The sequence below is a fragment of the Rhineura floridana genome, chromosome 4 (genome assembly GCF_030035675.1).
Source record: "Rhineura floridana isolate rRhiFlo1 chromosome 4, rRhiFlo1.hap2, whole genome shotgun sequence".
NCBI classification, from domain to species: Eukaryota; Metazoa; Chordata; class Lepidosauria; order Squamata; family Rhineuridae; genus Rhineura; species Rhineura floridana.
In genome coordinates, this window is record NC_084483.1 from 116,315,392 (window position 1) to 116,331,087 (window position 15,696).

Here is a 15,696-nt window from a genome sequence, read left to right on the forward strand (position 1 = left end):
TTTGGAAAAAATTCAGTCTTTATTAATAAAATGTTTCATTTTATATTGTGCAGTGTGCCAAGGGGATTCACCCCTTTATAACTAGTACTTTACTTGGCTTTTCTCATTACTTGAATCCGTTGGAAAGGACTACCACTGGTGAACATATTTAGGAGATGGATCTGAAACAAGATGGTGTGTTCCATTATAACATATTAGTAGTCATCAATGCATTGTCCATAAAGGCCTTCAATGGCACCCCCATCGGGCATCAGACTCCCACCTTTCATTTCAAAAAGAAAAAGCTAGTCTCTAGCCCTCATAGAAAGGAAATTATGAAGCAAAACATGGGATACCCTTCCAAGCTATTTTTGTGAAATGAGCTCTCCTGGCAGCTCCTACTTGTCAGTGGTTTTATTGCCTGGTGTCCAAACAAGCACAGCTCTGACTTCACTCATTGGCTAATAACACTGACAGGCAGAAGGTGCCAGACTGGCTCATTTCACATAAACAGCTTAGAAGGGCACATTTTGCTCTTTAACTATCTTTCTAAAAAGCCTAGAGACGTTTTTAATAATGAAAGCTCAGATTCTGGGGTAGCTGTTGGGGGTACCACTGAAGGCCTTTGCAGGCACCTGTGGGCAACAGGTTGGCAACCCGAGCTAGACTACTGTTTTAATGCTAATTATACAATTTGTGGATCACTTTCAGAAGAAACTCGAGCATTGGCCATCCCTTTTGCTATAAAGAATATTGGCCACTGCTGTTGCTATTCCAGAAAGGGAAAAAGTAACACTCCCCTTAAAGTACTCAACAGCTACTGCTCCTGTGGGAATCCACCCTTGGCAGGGTTTCTGTGCAGTTGTTGCTACTGCTCTCTAGTAGGAAAAGGTCAAATGAGATGCAATTAGCAAGGTGCTGGTGAACATTTTTAGCCTTGTCAGACTACAGTGCTGGAATGGGAACCTGTGGCCAATCAGATGATGTTGGGTTCCAACTCCCACCAGGCCCAGCCAGCATGGCCAATTATGGCAGCTGTGGTCCAACACCTGGAGAGGAGCAGGTTCTCCATTCCTGTAGAGTACGCCTATGTACAGAAAAAGTCAGTAAAGCCTTGTTGATTCTCCACCCTTTGCTTTTACAATCTTGCTTTCAATGCAAAATGGGATGAAATTGAAACTAGCAGGCCACAGTACAATTTTAACTTCAGGAACCTCTCACCAGAGGAAAGCATTTCAGAACAGGCAGTGCTGTAGGAGCAACAGTCAAATAATGGGAAAGAAGTAGGGCCAGCAGAGAAAAGTTACAACTGTTAAAAGCTGCAAATACTGTTCTGTATGGGTAAGGAAACCTTCAGAAATCACTACAAACCAGTGCTTAAAGGCCTGTGACGGAAAACTTTCATCTAGACTTTGTGGAATTGGGTATTGTACTGTGTATCACTCCTGTTACAGGTTGTGAGTAGCACTTGTCCCAGGGCAGCTACAGGAATTACTGTCTATACAGCACTATGCTACTGTAGCAGAAACATCCAAAAAGGGCTGCAGCTTTTCATTAAGAAGCATTGAGCTTACATTTCTTCAAGAGCTTCAAAACAGGTTGGGATTCATATCTATTATGCAGCTGCTCTCTTTCTTACCTGTAGGGGTGAGGGTTGCCCTAGGCCCCTGTAAGTATGTGGCAGGTGGCCAAGCCACCATTTCATTTCCCTAATGCCCCAGAAACGACACTACATTGGATACTCCGGAATATTTCCTGAAAGTTAATTAAAATGGGTTGGTAGCCACTGTCTGCTGCAGCCAAATAAGATGCTTTTCAAGTTCAGACTGATTCTCTAAGCGCTAACATGATGAGGTAGAGGTTGCCAGTTTTCTTTTAATTGCAAAATATTCTGCCTCACTCCTATATTCTTATCAGTGTCCTTTGAGGCAAGGCCAGCAGCTTTCAGAAGGATTTATTGCCAAATATATTTGGTTAGGATGGAAGCCAACGTTCCAATCTTACCTCACGTTTATTATAAAGTAAAAATGCTTTCAGGTAACAAAGTGGGCTAAACGATGTATGTTCAGAGAAGAAGTCCTACGGGACTTAGGTTTCCGGCCACTCTGCGCAAGAGCGCAACCGCCTAAAGCTGCTTGAGCTTGCAACGCATTCACCTCAGTAACCTGAGGGGGGTCTTTATGGATGCATCACCGCCTACGGTACAAAGCGATGCCTCAGCCCCGCCTTACAGACAGCTGTTGGAGCCGTCCAAGGTCTGTCCGTCGAGAGCTCCTCCCCGCGCCACGTCCCTCCCCACAAGCCAACAACTCCTCCCCGCTCGGTAGTATCAGCGGCAGCGAAATAGCACTCGCCGCTCTTCAGCGTCCTTTGCCTGACACCATGAGGCTTTCTGTTCTCCGTCAACTGGCTTGGAGACCGGTTGTGCTGGCAGCCAAGCAGGGCGGAAAGAAGAAAAGCTGCGGTCCCCGGAAACTGCCGCTGTTGCGCCCTGCGACCGGCTGCCCCGCCGTGCTCTTGCCCCACCGAGGGATATGCTGCACGTGGGACCGCCTGGAGAAGCAACAGGTCACCGGCAGCGGAGGGGTTCAAAGCTCAGCGGCCAGGTAAGCAGACAGTTCGACTCTTTCAGAAGGGGATGAGGCGAGGAAGAGAAAGTAGTTGCTGCCCGGTCACACAGCTCATAGCCGGTCCGCTCTCCACGTGAGACAGTTCAGCGGTTCCGCTGTGTCTGATGCAACAACGCGGATGAATAGAGGACGGGGGAGCGGTGGCTTATAGAACCAATCCGCTGCAAAAAAAAAGCGGAAGGCGCGGCTTCCTTTTGGCCACGTGACCATTTACTTTTCCTCTGTACCGGCCTATAGAGCTACTAATGTTAACTTAGTTAAAAGTTAGGTTTAATGCATTTATTTATGTATCGCTTCCCAATAAAAAGAATCCTGAAGGAATTTGCAACCAAGTAAAATAAATAAATACAAAAATAACACCAGCTGGTTGGATCCGTGAGGGCCATTGCTTTTTTAAGAGTTGGCACATAGATAGGGCAATCCACCAATTTTGGCTTTTTGTCATCAGTGCAGCCCTAAACGCCTTGGGTTATCAGACTTTTATTTTATAAAGCTGCGTTTCCTTTAAGAGTACTCTGACAGGTAGCAATTAAGCCTGTGAAATCTCCATAATTTGTTCTCTGCGACAGAAATGGCTTCTGTTTCTGAATACATGGCCCGTTGCTGTGAAAGGGGTAATGAACAAGTTGGCAATCAAAGAGGGGGGAATCTGTACCTATCGAAATCCAGCATTTTGTACAACTTGTGAAGTGCAACTGTAGACATGTTTACTCCAAAGGAAGTGAGATTTATCTCCTAGTAAGCGTGTTAAGACTTGCAGTGTTAAAAAGACAGCGCCTCTCATTGTGCACCTGCAACCGCTTTGCATAGTTGGCTCAATTTGCAACACTAAGGCTGCAGTGGTTTACCTACTTATCAGGGAGTAAGCCCTACAGAACTCATTGGGGCTTACTTCTCAGTAGACACACACAGGATTGCACAGTAAGGTGCTTCTGGTTTAACCTACTCTTGAGATGCCCAAACCTTGGGCTGAAGGTCTCCCAAGGCAGCATCAGTATTTCTCCTTGTTTTTATAAAACATGAGCTATGATTTTACAAGGAGGATGAAACCATAAAATCCTAAACATTGTAGAGCTTATTAGTTTATGATACCTTTGGTTCATTCTGTACATTACAGTTTGTTCTTGGGAAATGTGTACAATGCCATTATGTGTGCAATGCCATTTATGAAAAAACATTTACATGTGTCCATATACATCCATATCTATAAAACACAGTTTTGGCCTGCATGAAATTACTGGGTGTGTGTTTTGGAAGAAGAAGACAGACGCTTCCACTTGTTTGTGTCTTTGATAGATAACATAGCTTGTGTGTATTTTGCTTTGGGAAATTGGCCCCTGATAATGTGATGTAATATACGAAGTAGTTGTAGCAAAGATCTGTACAGTTCATTAACTAGTGAATCTTGGTATAAAATTAACTACAGGCCAAAATTAGTAGCCATTAGCTAACCTTTATAAGTTATTCTAGGGGCCTTTTTTTCTAAAGAGGGGGGTAAAAAAAATAACTAAATATTTACTTATAGTGTATAGTATAAATGTAGTTAAGGAAACAAAAGACTTTCAGTGCAAATCCTATGCATATTCTCTGAGCAGTAAGGGCTCCTATGTTCAGTGGGGCTTAGCTTACTCCTATGTAAGTGTGCTTAGGATTGTAGCTTTTATATTTTAACTATTGCTGCAGGATTTGATTTTTTATATATAATTAAGTTGCTAGATATTGTATATTGCCTCTTGATATTTGTGTTGAAAATGAGGAATTGTCTTTGTGGGTAATACACAAAGCTGATAACGTGCTAGCTGGTGAGATGCATGGAAAGAAAGCTGTTATATATTAATACAGATAATATTTTTATTTTTAAAAGACAAATAATTGAGAGTTCAAGGAAAGCCCTGAATCTACTGGAGAGAGAGCATCCTACATTTAAGCCAACACTTTCCATTGTACAGGTAAATCCCCATGGATTATTATTTCAAAAGTGGATCAACAAACCAATGCTTTGTCTGTGCATAATCTAGATCTGTGAATGACTATTTCTCTTGCACACTATAATACCATCTTAACTATAAACAGTTACTTTATGCTGCAGAGAGTATATTCTTATATTCATTTAACAATGTGGTAGAGTCTGATGGAACTATATTTCTGCTGGGCTTAAATTTTTCATTTTGTAATATCTTAGTATTGTGAATGTATATAATCACACTGACTAGGATCTTCTTGAATCCTCCTTACTGCAATTTTTGAAAAAGTTGGTTACATCCACACTATACATTTAAAACACTCTTATACACGTTTCATGGCTTCCCCCATAGAATTCTGGGAACTGTAGTTTGTAAAGGGTGCTTGGTGAGGGCTAGGGAGGCTCTACAAAACAGAGTTTGATGTGGCATGCTGGGCTGAAGCTGAAGGGAGGAACTGGTCCAAGTCAAATTTATTTATTTATTTAATTTATATACCGTCCTAAGCCCGAAGGCTCTCTGGGCGGTGTACATAAAAGGTAAAAGCAAGCACAATATATAAATACAATAAATACAATAACTCAAGAAACAAAAACACACAAACAATACGAAAACCAAACAACATCCAGAATACAACATAGTAATAAAATACTGTAAAAATACACTTTAAAATGCCTGGGAGTATAAAAAGGTTTTCACCTGGCGCCGAAAAGATAGCAGCGTCGGCGCCAGCTGCACCTCATCGGGGAGACCATTCCACAGTTCGGGAGCCACAACCGAAAAGGCCCTATTTCTAGTCACCATCCTCCGAGCTTCTTGATGGGATGGTACTCGGAGGAGGGCCTTAGATGTTGAGCGCAGTGTACGGGTAGTTTCATATTGGGAGAGGCGCTCCACCAGGTATTGCGGTCCCATGCCGTGTAAGGCTTTATAGGTCAAAACCAGCACTTTGAATTTAGCCCGGAAACAAATAGGAAGCCAGTGCAGACGGGCCAAAACAGGTGTTATATGAGCGGACCTTCTGGTCCGCGTCAACAATCTGGCCGCTGCATTCTGGACTAACTGTAGTTTCCGAACTATCTTCAAGGGCAGCCCAACGTAGAGCGCATTGCAGTAGTCCAATCTAGAAGTTACCAGAGCATGAACGACTGAGGCGAGGTCGTCACTGTCCAGATAGGGACGTAGCTGGGCTACCAATCGGAGATGGTAGAAAGCATTCCATGCCACTGAGGCTACCTGAGCCTCAAGAGACAGGGAAGGGTCGAAAAGAACTCATGTATTCTGGGGTTCCATTGGATCACTATCAGCAGCTCACTCACTCCTTCGTAAAGGGAGCCTTCAATTTCTAATCCTCAGAAGAAATTACTTTTCATGTTCTCAAACATTCATACTTTAGTATCATAGGAAGCTGTTTTTTATGCTGAGTTTATTGGTCCATCTATCTCTGTAGCATCTACACTGACTGACAGCGGCTATCCAGGATTTCAGGCAGTAGTCTCTCCTAGCCCTACCTGGAGATGCTGAAAATTGAACTTGGAACCTTTTGCATACAAGGCAGATACTCTACCACTGAGCTATTTTGCCTTTCTCCCATGTATCTCATTTTTATCCTTCCAACAACGCCATGTGAAGCAAGTTAAGCTGTGAGTGCCGTAGCGGCCCAAGATAACACATTGAGTTTCTTGGTCAGACCTGGATTATTGAACCAAGGTCTCCCCAATCCAAATCCAGCACTACACTACACTGGCTCTTATTGCTATGTGTAATTTAATCACTTAATTACTGCTACATGTGGTACACACCAAGCCGATCTGTAAGAACTTTTGAGGAGACACTGCTGGTCATTGCACACCCAGTGGATTGAATTATCACTTGGTGACAGTGCAGAAGTAGTCCTTCTCTGTGAGAGCACCCACCATCTGGGATGCTGTCCCTCAGATAATTAATGAGGCAGAGACAGTGATGACCTTTAAATGCCTCTCAAAAACTTAAATGTTTACCCAAGCTTTCCTGGATTCTGATCCTTAATTTTTATTTTTGTTTTGTTTTGTACACCGCTGAGTTTTATTTGTGATATATTTCATTTTTATCTAGTTCTTAGGAAATTTCATTGAATGTTGTATTTCTGTTGTTTTGAAGTACACTGCTTAGAGATTTTTGTTATATTAAGTGGTATAAAACATTTTAAATAAATAAATAATATTCTGAACAAAGTCCTCCACCTATGTGTAGTTGTTAGCTTTTTGCAGTAAATCTGCTGGCATCCTAAAACTTTCCAAAAGACTATATCATCTTCCCAATGGTCTCATTTTCTATGGAATGCTCTGGGAAGCCATGTTAGTATGTTTCCATTTGTATCTCTTGTTGGGGCTTGCCTTACTTCTGTATAGCCACAAGAATGTGCAAGCATCAGTGTTTTGGGTTTTTTTACAATTGGGAATGGAGTTTGTAAAGCCAAGCTGTTCAGTGCCATGAATCTGCCCAAAGGTGGTTGATGGCTTGTTTCACTCTTGCTAATGTTAAGGTACAGACCCCATTTCCAGCAAATAATATTTCTGATCCAGTTGCAAATTTCTGATCTAGGACTGCTTGCCAATTTTTCTTTTGTTACAAATTATTTACAGTCATATTTTCTCTGAGGCCTTTCCTTAACCTGTTAACAGTTTTCATTCTCTTTTTTTAATCCCTTCAAGACTGGTGAGGATGATTTGGGGCAAGAAATGATCAGAAACATTGCTGAAGAGGTGAGAGCATGGAAACATTTTCTCCCTCAAAATTAAATTGAAAAATTGTTGAGATTTGTAGCAAATCTTTTTTCTTTTTTGCAGATCGGCCTGAATATTCTTCATATTTGTCTCCCTCATGATTATACTGAAAATGAGGTAATAATTTTAATGGATCTAGGTTTTTCCCCCTTACCAGTAATGTTGAATAGATAATGGATAGATACAAAGAAGCACTAGTGAAAGGGGGTGGGTGGAAGATTACTCCCCTCTCCAGCAGCTCCCCAACCTCCATCCCGACAAAGGCTTCTCCTGAGGTTGGGATCGTCCTGAATGAGATGCTCCGTGATGGTATACTTAGGGTTGCAACTGCAAAGTTGTAAGAAGATCCTTACTGGAGTCCTGCATCTTGTTCTCACCACCTGCCAACCACCTGCCTGCAGAAAGCCCACAAGCAGGACATGTGTACAATCGCACTCTCCTATTCCTAGGTTTAGCTACTCAGAAACAAGGCTGCAATCCTAACTCCACTTCCCTATGTGTAAGCACCATTGCATTTAATAGAACTTGCTTCTGAGTAGGCATGGTTTGGATTGTGCTGTAACCCAGGGCATCATGTATATCACATTGTGTAAGTGTGCAATGGATTGCATCTTTAATCTTGCTGAAGTAGTTGAGCATGGTGTGACTATTTCTAAAAATAGCCAAGGAATTCAGAGTTGCGATTGATAGTCTTCAGTCGTCAATTTACCTCCCTCAACAGTATATTATGTATTGTGTTTGCCTACAGATTTACATAAAATAATAAAACTTGAGATGAATGATGATTGATTGGAGGTTTCCCACTGAATGCACTCTTTCTATGAGAAATCTGCTACATTTAATTACAATATGTTCTACTGAATTGTAAGGCCATTACCAATAGATAGTTAATAAGGGTCAGTTTCACTCTGCAGTTATTTAATTCTAGATAAGTAGCTGCCATAAGATACCCTTACAAACAAGGAGTGTTGGAGGAATATAACACTTTTACACAGCCAGATAAAGAAGGTATTAACACGAGACTTTCTCATTGGTGTTTTTATATCAGTGTTTTTCTTTGACCCTTTCTCTTTACATTATGTTTGCTTTGAACCTTTGCAAGGGGTGTGCCTGTGAAAGATGGTCTGTGTGACTTGTAGGCCCAGCCTGCTATAAAGAAAATTGAGCCTTTTATCCCAGGGGACAAATTGCAAAGCCACCCAGCCCATACCCAAGAGAAAGCCTTGTGTGCCTGCCAGCCTATCTATAGAACAACCGCAGCCTGGGAGTGACACTGCTGATTTGGCACAGCAGCAAAAGGTGTTTATAAAGTTTTATCAGACTTTAAACAGTGTTTGCAGTTGCAACAAAGCAGCCAGTGACTCTCAGTATGCATTCCAGCAGGACTCTTTAAGGCCATTTTGCTCAGTCACCCCACATTTTCATGCTCTGAGAGGAAGGGAGGGTAAGGACAGTATTCTTGAAGCAGCTGGAAATGGTCATTAGAGCTGGAAGAGGGCAGGGGAGAGTGGGTAGCATTTGCTGGTCCATGTCAGGCAAGCTTATGGGTGGCCCTGATGGGGTGGAGCCAAATATCCTTTTGTGGAAGTGGAAAACACTTAAGTGTGCACATGGTTAGGTCTGATTCCCTTGCACTGCTTCATATCCTCTCTAGAAGGTCCCTTAAACCTCCAGGGTGGCTTTTCAGGGAACATGAGAGGCTACAGCCAAGGAGGGAGATTAACAACAGGCTTAGGTTTCAACAAGAAAGTCAGCAATATTCTGAAGAAAAGTTAAATTATATATTCCAATAGAAAAACATCAGAAATGGTGGCCTTATGAAAAGGAAATCCGTAGTAAGAATTGCTTTCTCATGTGGAAAGCCTGAATCATTAATATAGACACAGACTGTGCTAAAAACCAGTTGTTTCTCTACTTCTCCTTCATTACATGTATATCCCCTCCTTCCTTCCAAAGGAACCCAGGGCATCATGTATATCACTAAAACAATTTAACAAGAAAAGAAGAGCATTCTAAAAACAGTTACAAACATTCTAAAACACAATTACAGTTACATTTCAGTTAACGAAACCTAATAAAGAAAAAAAATGTGGCTGGTATTTCAGTTCTCTTCTCAAGAAGAGGGAAGAGGAAGGCAGGCAGGGATGGAGAATTCTAGTCCTTTACCTATGGTAAACTTTCCATCGAGGCCACTTACTCAGGCAGGGATGGGCCTCCTTTTCAAAACCTGGCCTCACTCTGTCTCCACATTTATGTCAAGCATATCATCCTGGTGCTGAGGAGAATAGCAATGCCTCTGCACTGTGGAGTGGAGGCTGCCACCCCTCCTAAGCCCACCCTCCTTATCTTGGGGGTTTAGTGTCAGAGACCTCTTTCTCCTTCCTAGAGCTGCCTCCACAAGGCACGTTGTTCTCTCCCATTCTGGGGGCCCCTATCAGTGAGTAAGTTTCTTCCCCATGTGTTGTTCTTAAGAATATTCCAGAGAAAAACAACAGTAGATATCACCTATCTGGTAGAAATGCTCTAGCTCTGTTAAAATGGTAGGCTCACATTTTGGAAGCATTATACACTCACCATTCTTCCTTGCCACAATTGTGTTTTTATTTTGTTGTTCCCTTTTCACTTAATAGGTGGCATGTTTCTGAGAGTAAATTTTCAATTATTTTGTGACAGTGTTCTTTCATTACACTGTCCAGTTTTGTTCAAGTAATGATAAACACTGTTTGACCTGTTTTTGCTTATCACTCTTCTATGGTATCTTTAGACTAATGTAGTACAAGCTCACAGTTGTACTGTGCAATGTTGCAGTTAGTATAAATGTCTTTGCTATGAATTGAACAAAATGATAGGAATTGCTCCAAATGATAAGCAGTGGAGTGTACAATTGCCCAAAGGTGGACTTTTACAGCAGCACATGATCATAATTGTGGGTGTACTTTTGCTATATTCTTCAGTTTCTGCAAGTGAAAAAGCATATCTGATCCTAATTATCAATGAGCCAATTTTCTTAGTATTTTAAAACTCTACACTTTCCATATTTGATCATGTTCTAATATTGAAGGCTGATTATTTTAAAATCCTGATTTCTTAATCTTATATTATTTTCTAGATCATAAAAGAAATCGTAAAGCTCAATGAGAATCCTAAAATTCATGGTCTTCTCCTTCGCCTCTGTAAAGAGTCATACACAAGCAAAATATTGAATGCTGTGAAACCAGGGAAAGATGTGAATGGGTAAGTTAAACTCTATAATGATACACATTTTGAGATTCCAGAAAATGTATATTAACACATGGGCTTGGATGAACACGTTGCTCTTGCCATCCAAATATCTGCTGATGAGGAGCAGTGTGAGAGCTGGTGCTGGGGTCTTCAGAAATGAGCGGGAGTTGGCAAAAGTCATCTGTCCTTCACCCAACAGAATTATTCTGCTGGCTCAAAAGACTTCTGCGGAACAAAAGAACCCTTCCATTCCTGAAGGATGAAGTCTGGATCCAGCACATAGATTGCACAGTTACTAAGACCTAATACATCAGAGAGAGCAATTAGCCAAGGTGTTTTTGTGAAATCAAGCATAAGGCTACTGCTTAAATTATGGTCAGTGGATGATACTAACATTATATAAGCTTGAGAATTACACTTCTCAACATTATCAAAATACTTGTTTGCTTGCTTAATTTCAGTCCTTTCTTATATTCTTTAATTTTATTCCAACTCTGCTGAAACACTTGTATAATATTTCTGTGTGAAAGATGACAGAACACTGGGTGTTTGAATAAAAGTCAAATATACTGACTGTGTTCACACAGCACAGTAAGGCGCAGTTAATAGTTTACCGTGAATGTGCAGATTGCTCCTGTTTTGCTTCTTCCTGTTAGCGAGTGAGAGCAACAAACCATGATCCTTTGCTTAGCATTACATCCTAATTGGGGGTTGTAGTTTGTTTTGTCCCAAACATACGATGATCTGAAGCCAAGGTTTAGTCTTGGGTTACCAGTTGAGTTTTTTTCCAGTGAAACAAACTGATACTTGCAAGATGGTTTTTTTCTTATGAATGCATATGATTGAGGGTTCTTACATTGTTCCCATTGCCTATTAGCTTTTCAGAGTCCTTATATGTCAGATGTTGTGTTCTTCTAAGCTTACAGAGTTTTTGACAGCAGTTGTGTGAATAGGCAAGCTAAGGTTGGAGATCCCACCTGAGTCTTCTTGGGTCTTGGGAGATACCAGGAAAATAAATGGGAGTTCAATAGTGGTTTGTCTCCATAGTTCTTATATTTATTCTTTAAATATTAAATATTTGTACTAGTAATGCATACAGCGGCCTTAGCCATTGAGTCAGAATCAAAACAAAGTACGTTACAATGTGTGCAGATATATGATATCCATATAGTACTATCTTTAGTACTTTGCCATAGTAATACGTTTCGATTCATTTCTTTCTCTTATCCAGAAAGAAATGGAATCATCTCACCCTTGTGGGAGGCAGACCTCGACAGCAGCTGCCCTCTTCAACCAGGCTAACAAGCACTGGTAGCTTGCTGTCTAAACTCTCCTCCTTCAAGGCTATGATCTTGCTTAACAGCTGCACGACCTGCATGTCTTGAGCTCCATCACTGATGGCAGCTGATAAGCTAGTAACTACCTAACTACTTGACAGATGTTCCTGACTACCTCTCTGGAATGTACATATAAGGCAGCTATGACCATCTATTGTTTTATCAAAGTTTGTTTACAGAACAGCGTGAAAGCTGGCTGTCTTCCCAGAACATCCAAAAGGGGAGGGGAAGCAGAAAGGGAAAGACTCCTTTTAAACTCTAGGCTTCTAGAAGGTCCACATACCTGAACATTTGATATTCCTTAGGATTAATACACATTAATACATAATTGAGGACTCTTAGGGAGGAAATCAACATAAAGCATATGGCAATAGCTCATAACAAAACCATGATCCCCAGTTCGAATGTAGCGCTAAGCTAACGATTGTGGTTTGTTATGCTTGTTTGCTTACAGGAAGGAGCAAAGTAGGGATAATCTGTGCATTCATGGTCAACTGTTAACCTTCGGCTTACCGAGACATGTGAATGCAGCCAATGAGTATATTCCTCTAAATATATGAACCAAACCCAGATGTTCTCTAGGCCACACCTAGCCCTGCCAGAGGTGTCATCCACCCACCTAGTTTCCACCAGCTGTAAGTGATGATGTGAAGGAATTGGCAATAGTAAGAACATAAAAGAGCTTCGGCTATGGGACGGTATACAAATGCAATAGATTAAATAGATAGACAGACAGACAGACATTCACTGCCCGAAATAGTTTAGTTTTCTCAGCTCTTTTCCACTTAATCGGGGTGGGTGGGGGGAGAGCTCGCATGTCTCCTGCAGGAAACAGTGTGCCAAACCTCACAATTTAGAAGAGTCCTCTACCTTGTCAGCTATGTTGGTCTGGCTTAACAAGGCCATGATGAGGCGGGAGCTTCCTTAGCCAAGCGCTGGGCTCGCTTGCACAGACAAAAAGACTCCAAGCACTCCAGGGCGCACTCCTATGATTATTTCTGCTCTTTTTCCTCCTTGGACACCAGCCCAGATAGGAGAAGGGGGAAGAGTAAAAGAAGGGACTCATTCCTGAAGCATAAAACCCAGAAGGATAAGTGTAAAAGGCACTCCATTTCCAGGCCCCAGCCTGACTGCCTCTCCCTTAGCCCAGACATCTGAGGGGAAGGTGCCCTCCTGTCACCCACTGCATCAGGCTCAGAGAAGGAAGAGGGAGAACTCTCAGAGGAGGATCCCCCCAAGCCATCTCCGGTGCATAGGAAACTATATTCTCCTGACTCCTATCCTAACCCGATTTCTAAAGCTATGGCCTGCCTTCAGCTAGACCCTCCTAAGGAAACTTCCCAGGAGGGGGAGCTAGGGTTCCTCAGACGTCTTCTCCAGATCAGGGAATCAGAAGGTGGCCATTCCCTTCCCTAAGTTTTTCAAGGACATTATTAAGGAAGAATGGGATCATCCAGCCAAATCCAAAGCTCCTCATGCCTTGCCAAAAAGCTCCATGGCCTTCCTGCCACAATCATGGCAACCTTTCAAGTCCCAGCCATTGACGAGCCTGTGTCTGCCCTCAGGGCCAAGACAGCTATACCCAAGGAAGGAGCGGATACTCTTTGAGGCTAAAATGGCAGGCACAATGACTCTGTCTTAAAATGTACACACGAAGCATCTGCACTGGCCATGAGAGCTCAGCAGCCAAATGTTTTCTGGCATGGGCTGGGGTCAAGTGGGCTAAAGCTCTACTGACAGAAGTGTCTCCAGATGCCAGGCATGTCAGGGAGGGGCTGCACAATTTGGCAAAGACCACTGAATTCCTAGCAGACTCCTCCTTGGACAGCCTTCAATACTGCCCACAAGCAGGACCTGAGAGCAACAGCACTTTCACTAGCTGTGCTCTTCAGCAACTGGTATTCAGAGGCGTTCTGTGACAATGGGACTTGTGGCAACTGTGGAAGTTTTCCAGGAGTGGTGACAGAGCAATTATAATTGATTCATGCTGCCTCTCATGCTTTGTGGTTATGTTCAAGTTGGGAAACATGTACACCTCCTTCATTTTCACCAAATACATTGGCAGTCAATCAAACTTCCTCTGTTGTTGCTTCTGGAAAACATTGGTCTGTGTACTGTCAGGCTGTTTTTAGGAGTGAGGTTGGGCCCGTGATTTGTCACTCCTACTCCCTCATCAAAGTGACACTTCACTAAGACCAGATGCTAGCCTGAGACAGAGAAAAAGAGGGGAGGTGGCAGCAAGGAATAACATGCTTTCAAGTATCAACACAGTTGCCTTAAGAAGAGAAGACTTCTCTTAAAAGAAAGTGGGTTTGATTGCAGATAAGCAATCTTTACCTTAGCCTAGATATAAGGGCTACTTCCTAATTCTGAAAATAATATTGCAGCAAAATGTAGATGGCATCCATTAGTGAGACTTTAATTGAGAAAGGATTTACTTCTTTGTCTGACAAATTGTGATTATACTTCACTATCTTCCCCTTTTATGGAGTGTAGTTGGCTTAGCTATTTTTCAATTTTTAATGTGTCTTTATTTGATAATAGATGGAAGTGAGACTACCCTTCCAATCCCCTTCCCCTCTTTCCCCTCCCTACTCCTCCTCCTCTCCTCCCCTCCCCCTTGGTGAGTTTCACTTATCCTAAGAATGATTGCACAGGAGTAAATCTCATTGAACTCAATAAACATGCAAATGATCAGACCTGCCTTTCCCTTTCCCCTCCTTTCCCTCCCCTTCCCTTCCCCTCTCCTCTCCCCTCCTCCTCCCTTCTTCTTCCACTCCAGCCCTCCCTCCTCCCCCCATAGTCAGTCTCACTTATCCCAAAAGTGATTGCACGGGAGTAAATCCCAATGAACTCAATAAGCATGCAAATGATCAAATCTGCCTATCTGTCAGAGGCGCATGTTACCAAATTCTTCCAAGCTACACAGCAAGTGGATTGGACTGTGAAAGACCAACCCAAATTGTGTTTGCATTTTTACAAATTTATAGGGCAGTACAATATCTCTGAGAGGCGGTCAGGTCTCCTGCTCCCCTGGTGCATTCGCTATAGTTGCCCAATCTCCCTGCTTTTAAAGTTTGATAGAAATATCTGTGGGCTACAGCTACGTTCTTAAACCACAAAGGTTTTTTTACCTATTAGTGAATAAGCAATAGCTATGGATACAATAGTACAGAGAGAATGCTTAAAATGTATGGATAAAGCTATAGTTTTTCATGAATATGCACTAAGAAACACTAGCCTACGTCCCTCACTTACAATTCCTGGATTTTAATAAAATGAATGTTCTGTATCTCTATTCTTACATATACTGTACATTCTTCTCTTTCTCTCTTATCCTGTATTTTGTTGCAGAGCAACAGATTTTAACTTGGCAAGATTGATGCATGGAGAAATGCATGAATGTGTGGTACCACCCACTGCCAGTGCTGTGATCAAGCTTCTGGAAGAACTAGGTACAACATCATTGTTTGTTATTTATTATTTTCAGCCTTAGTGCATAGTATGTTCACATCATGGCTCACCCATGCAATGCCTAAGTTGCCCGTGGCAGATAATGGTTTCCCTGCCACAATTCCTCCTCCTGAAAAAAAGTGGCCTGTCATGCAAGGCCATCATTAAGATAGCTGTGATAAGTAAATGTTCGTTTATTAAACTATTAACAGAACATTGCGGAGGCTTTAATTCTGTGGAACTGTAGAAGAACCACACAGTGTGTAACTGGACAGAGAATTCAAGTCCCTAAGAATCTATACATCAGTTGCTTTTAAAGCAAGTTTTAAAACCCAAATCATTCATATGG

General features: G+C 42.0%; 1 protein-coding gene and 1 long non-coding RNA gene across 6 annotated transcripts in view; one reads left to right on the plus strand and one right to left on the minus strand.

Moving 5' to 3' along the window:
• On the minus strand, window positions 1–2,795 carry LOC133383435 (uncharacterized). The gene is made up of 2 exons (XR_009762289.1): window positions 1,984–2,795; window positions 1–161 (listed from the first exon to the last, which is right to left on the minus strand). It is a non-coding gene; the product is annotated as an uncharacterized LOC133383435 (long non-coding RNA).
• Window positions 2,164–15,696, plus strand: part of MTHFD1L (methylenetetrahydrofolate dehydrogenase (NADP+ dependent) 1 like) — a 202,261-nt gene continuing 188,728 nt past the window's right edge. The window contains exons 1-6 of one of the 5 annotated variants that reach the window (XM_061624125.1): window positions 2,164–2,585; window positions 4,474–4,558; window positions 7,264–7,314; window positions 7,399–7,452; window positions 10,445–10,569; window positions 15,249–15,349. In XM_061624125.1, the coding sequence (XP_061480109.1) occupies window positions 2,164–2,585; window positions 4,474–4,558; window positions 7,264–7,314; window positions 7,399–7,452; window positions 10,445–10,569; window positions 15,249–15,349 (838 nt within the window). The remainder of the gene's footprint in view (window positions 2,586–4,473; window positions 4,559–7,263; window positions 7,315–7,398; window positions 7,453–10,444; window positions 10,570–15,248; window positions 15,350–15,696) is intronic. The other 4 variants (XM_061624126.1, XM_061624124.1, XM_061624123.1 and 1 more) reach the window with 4 other exon arrangements.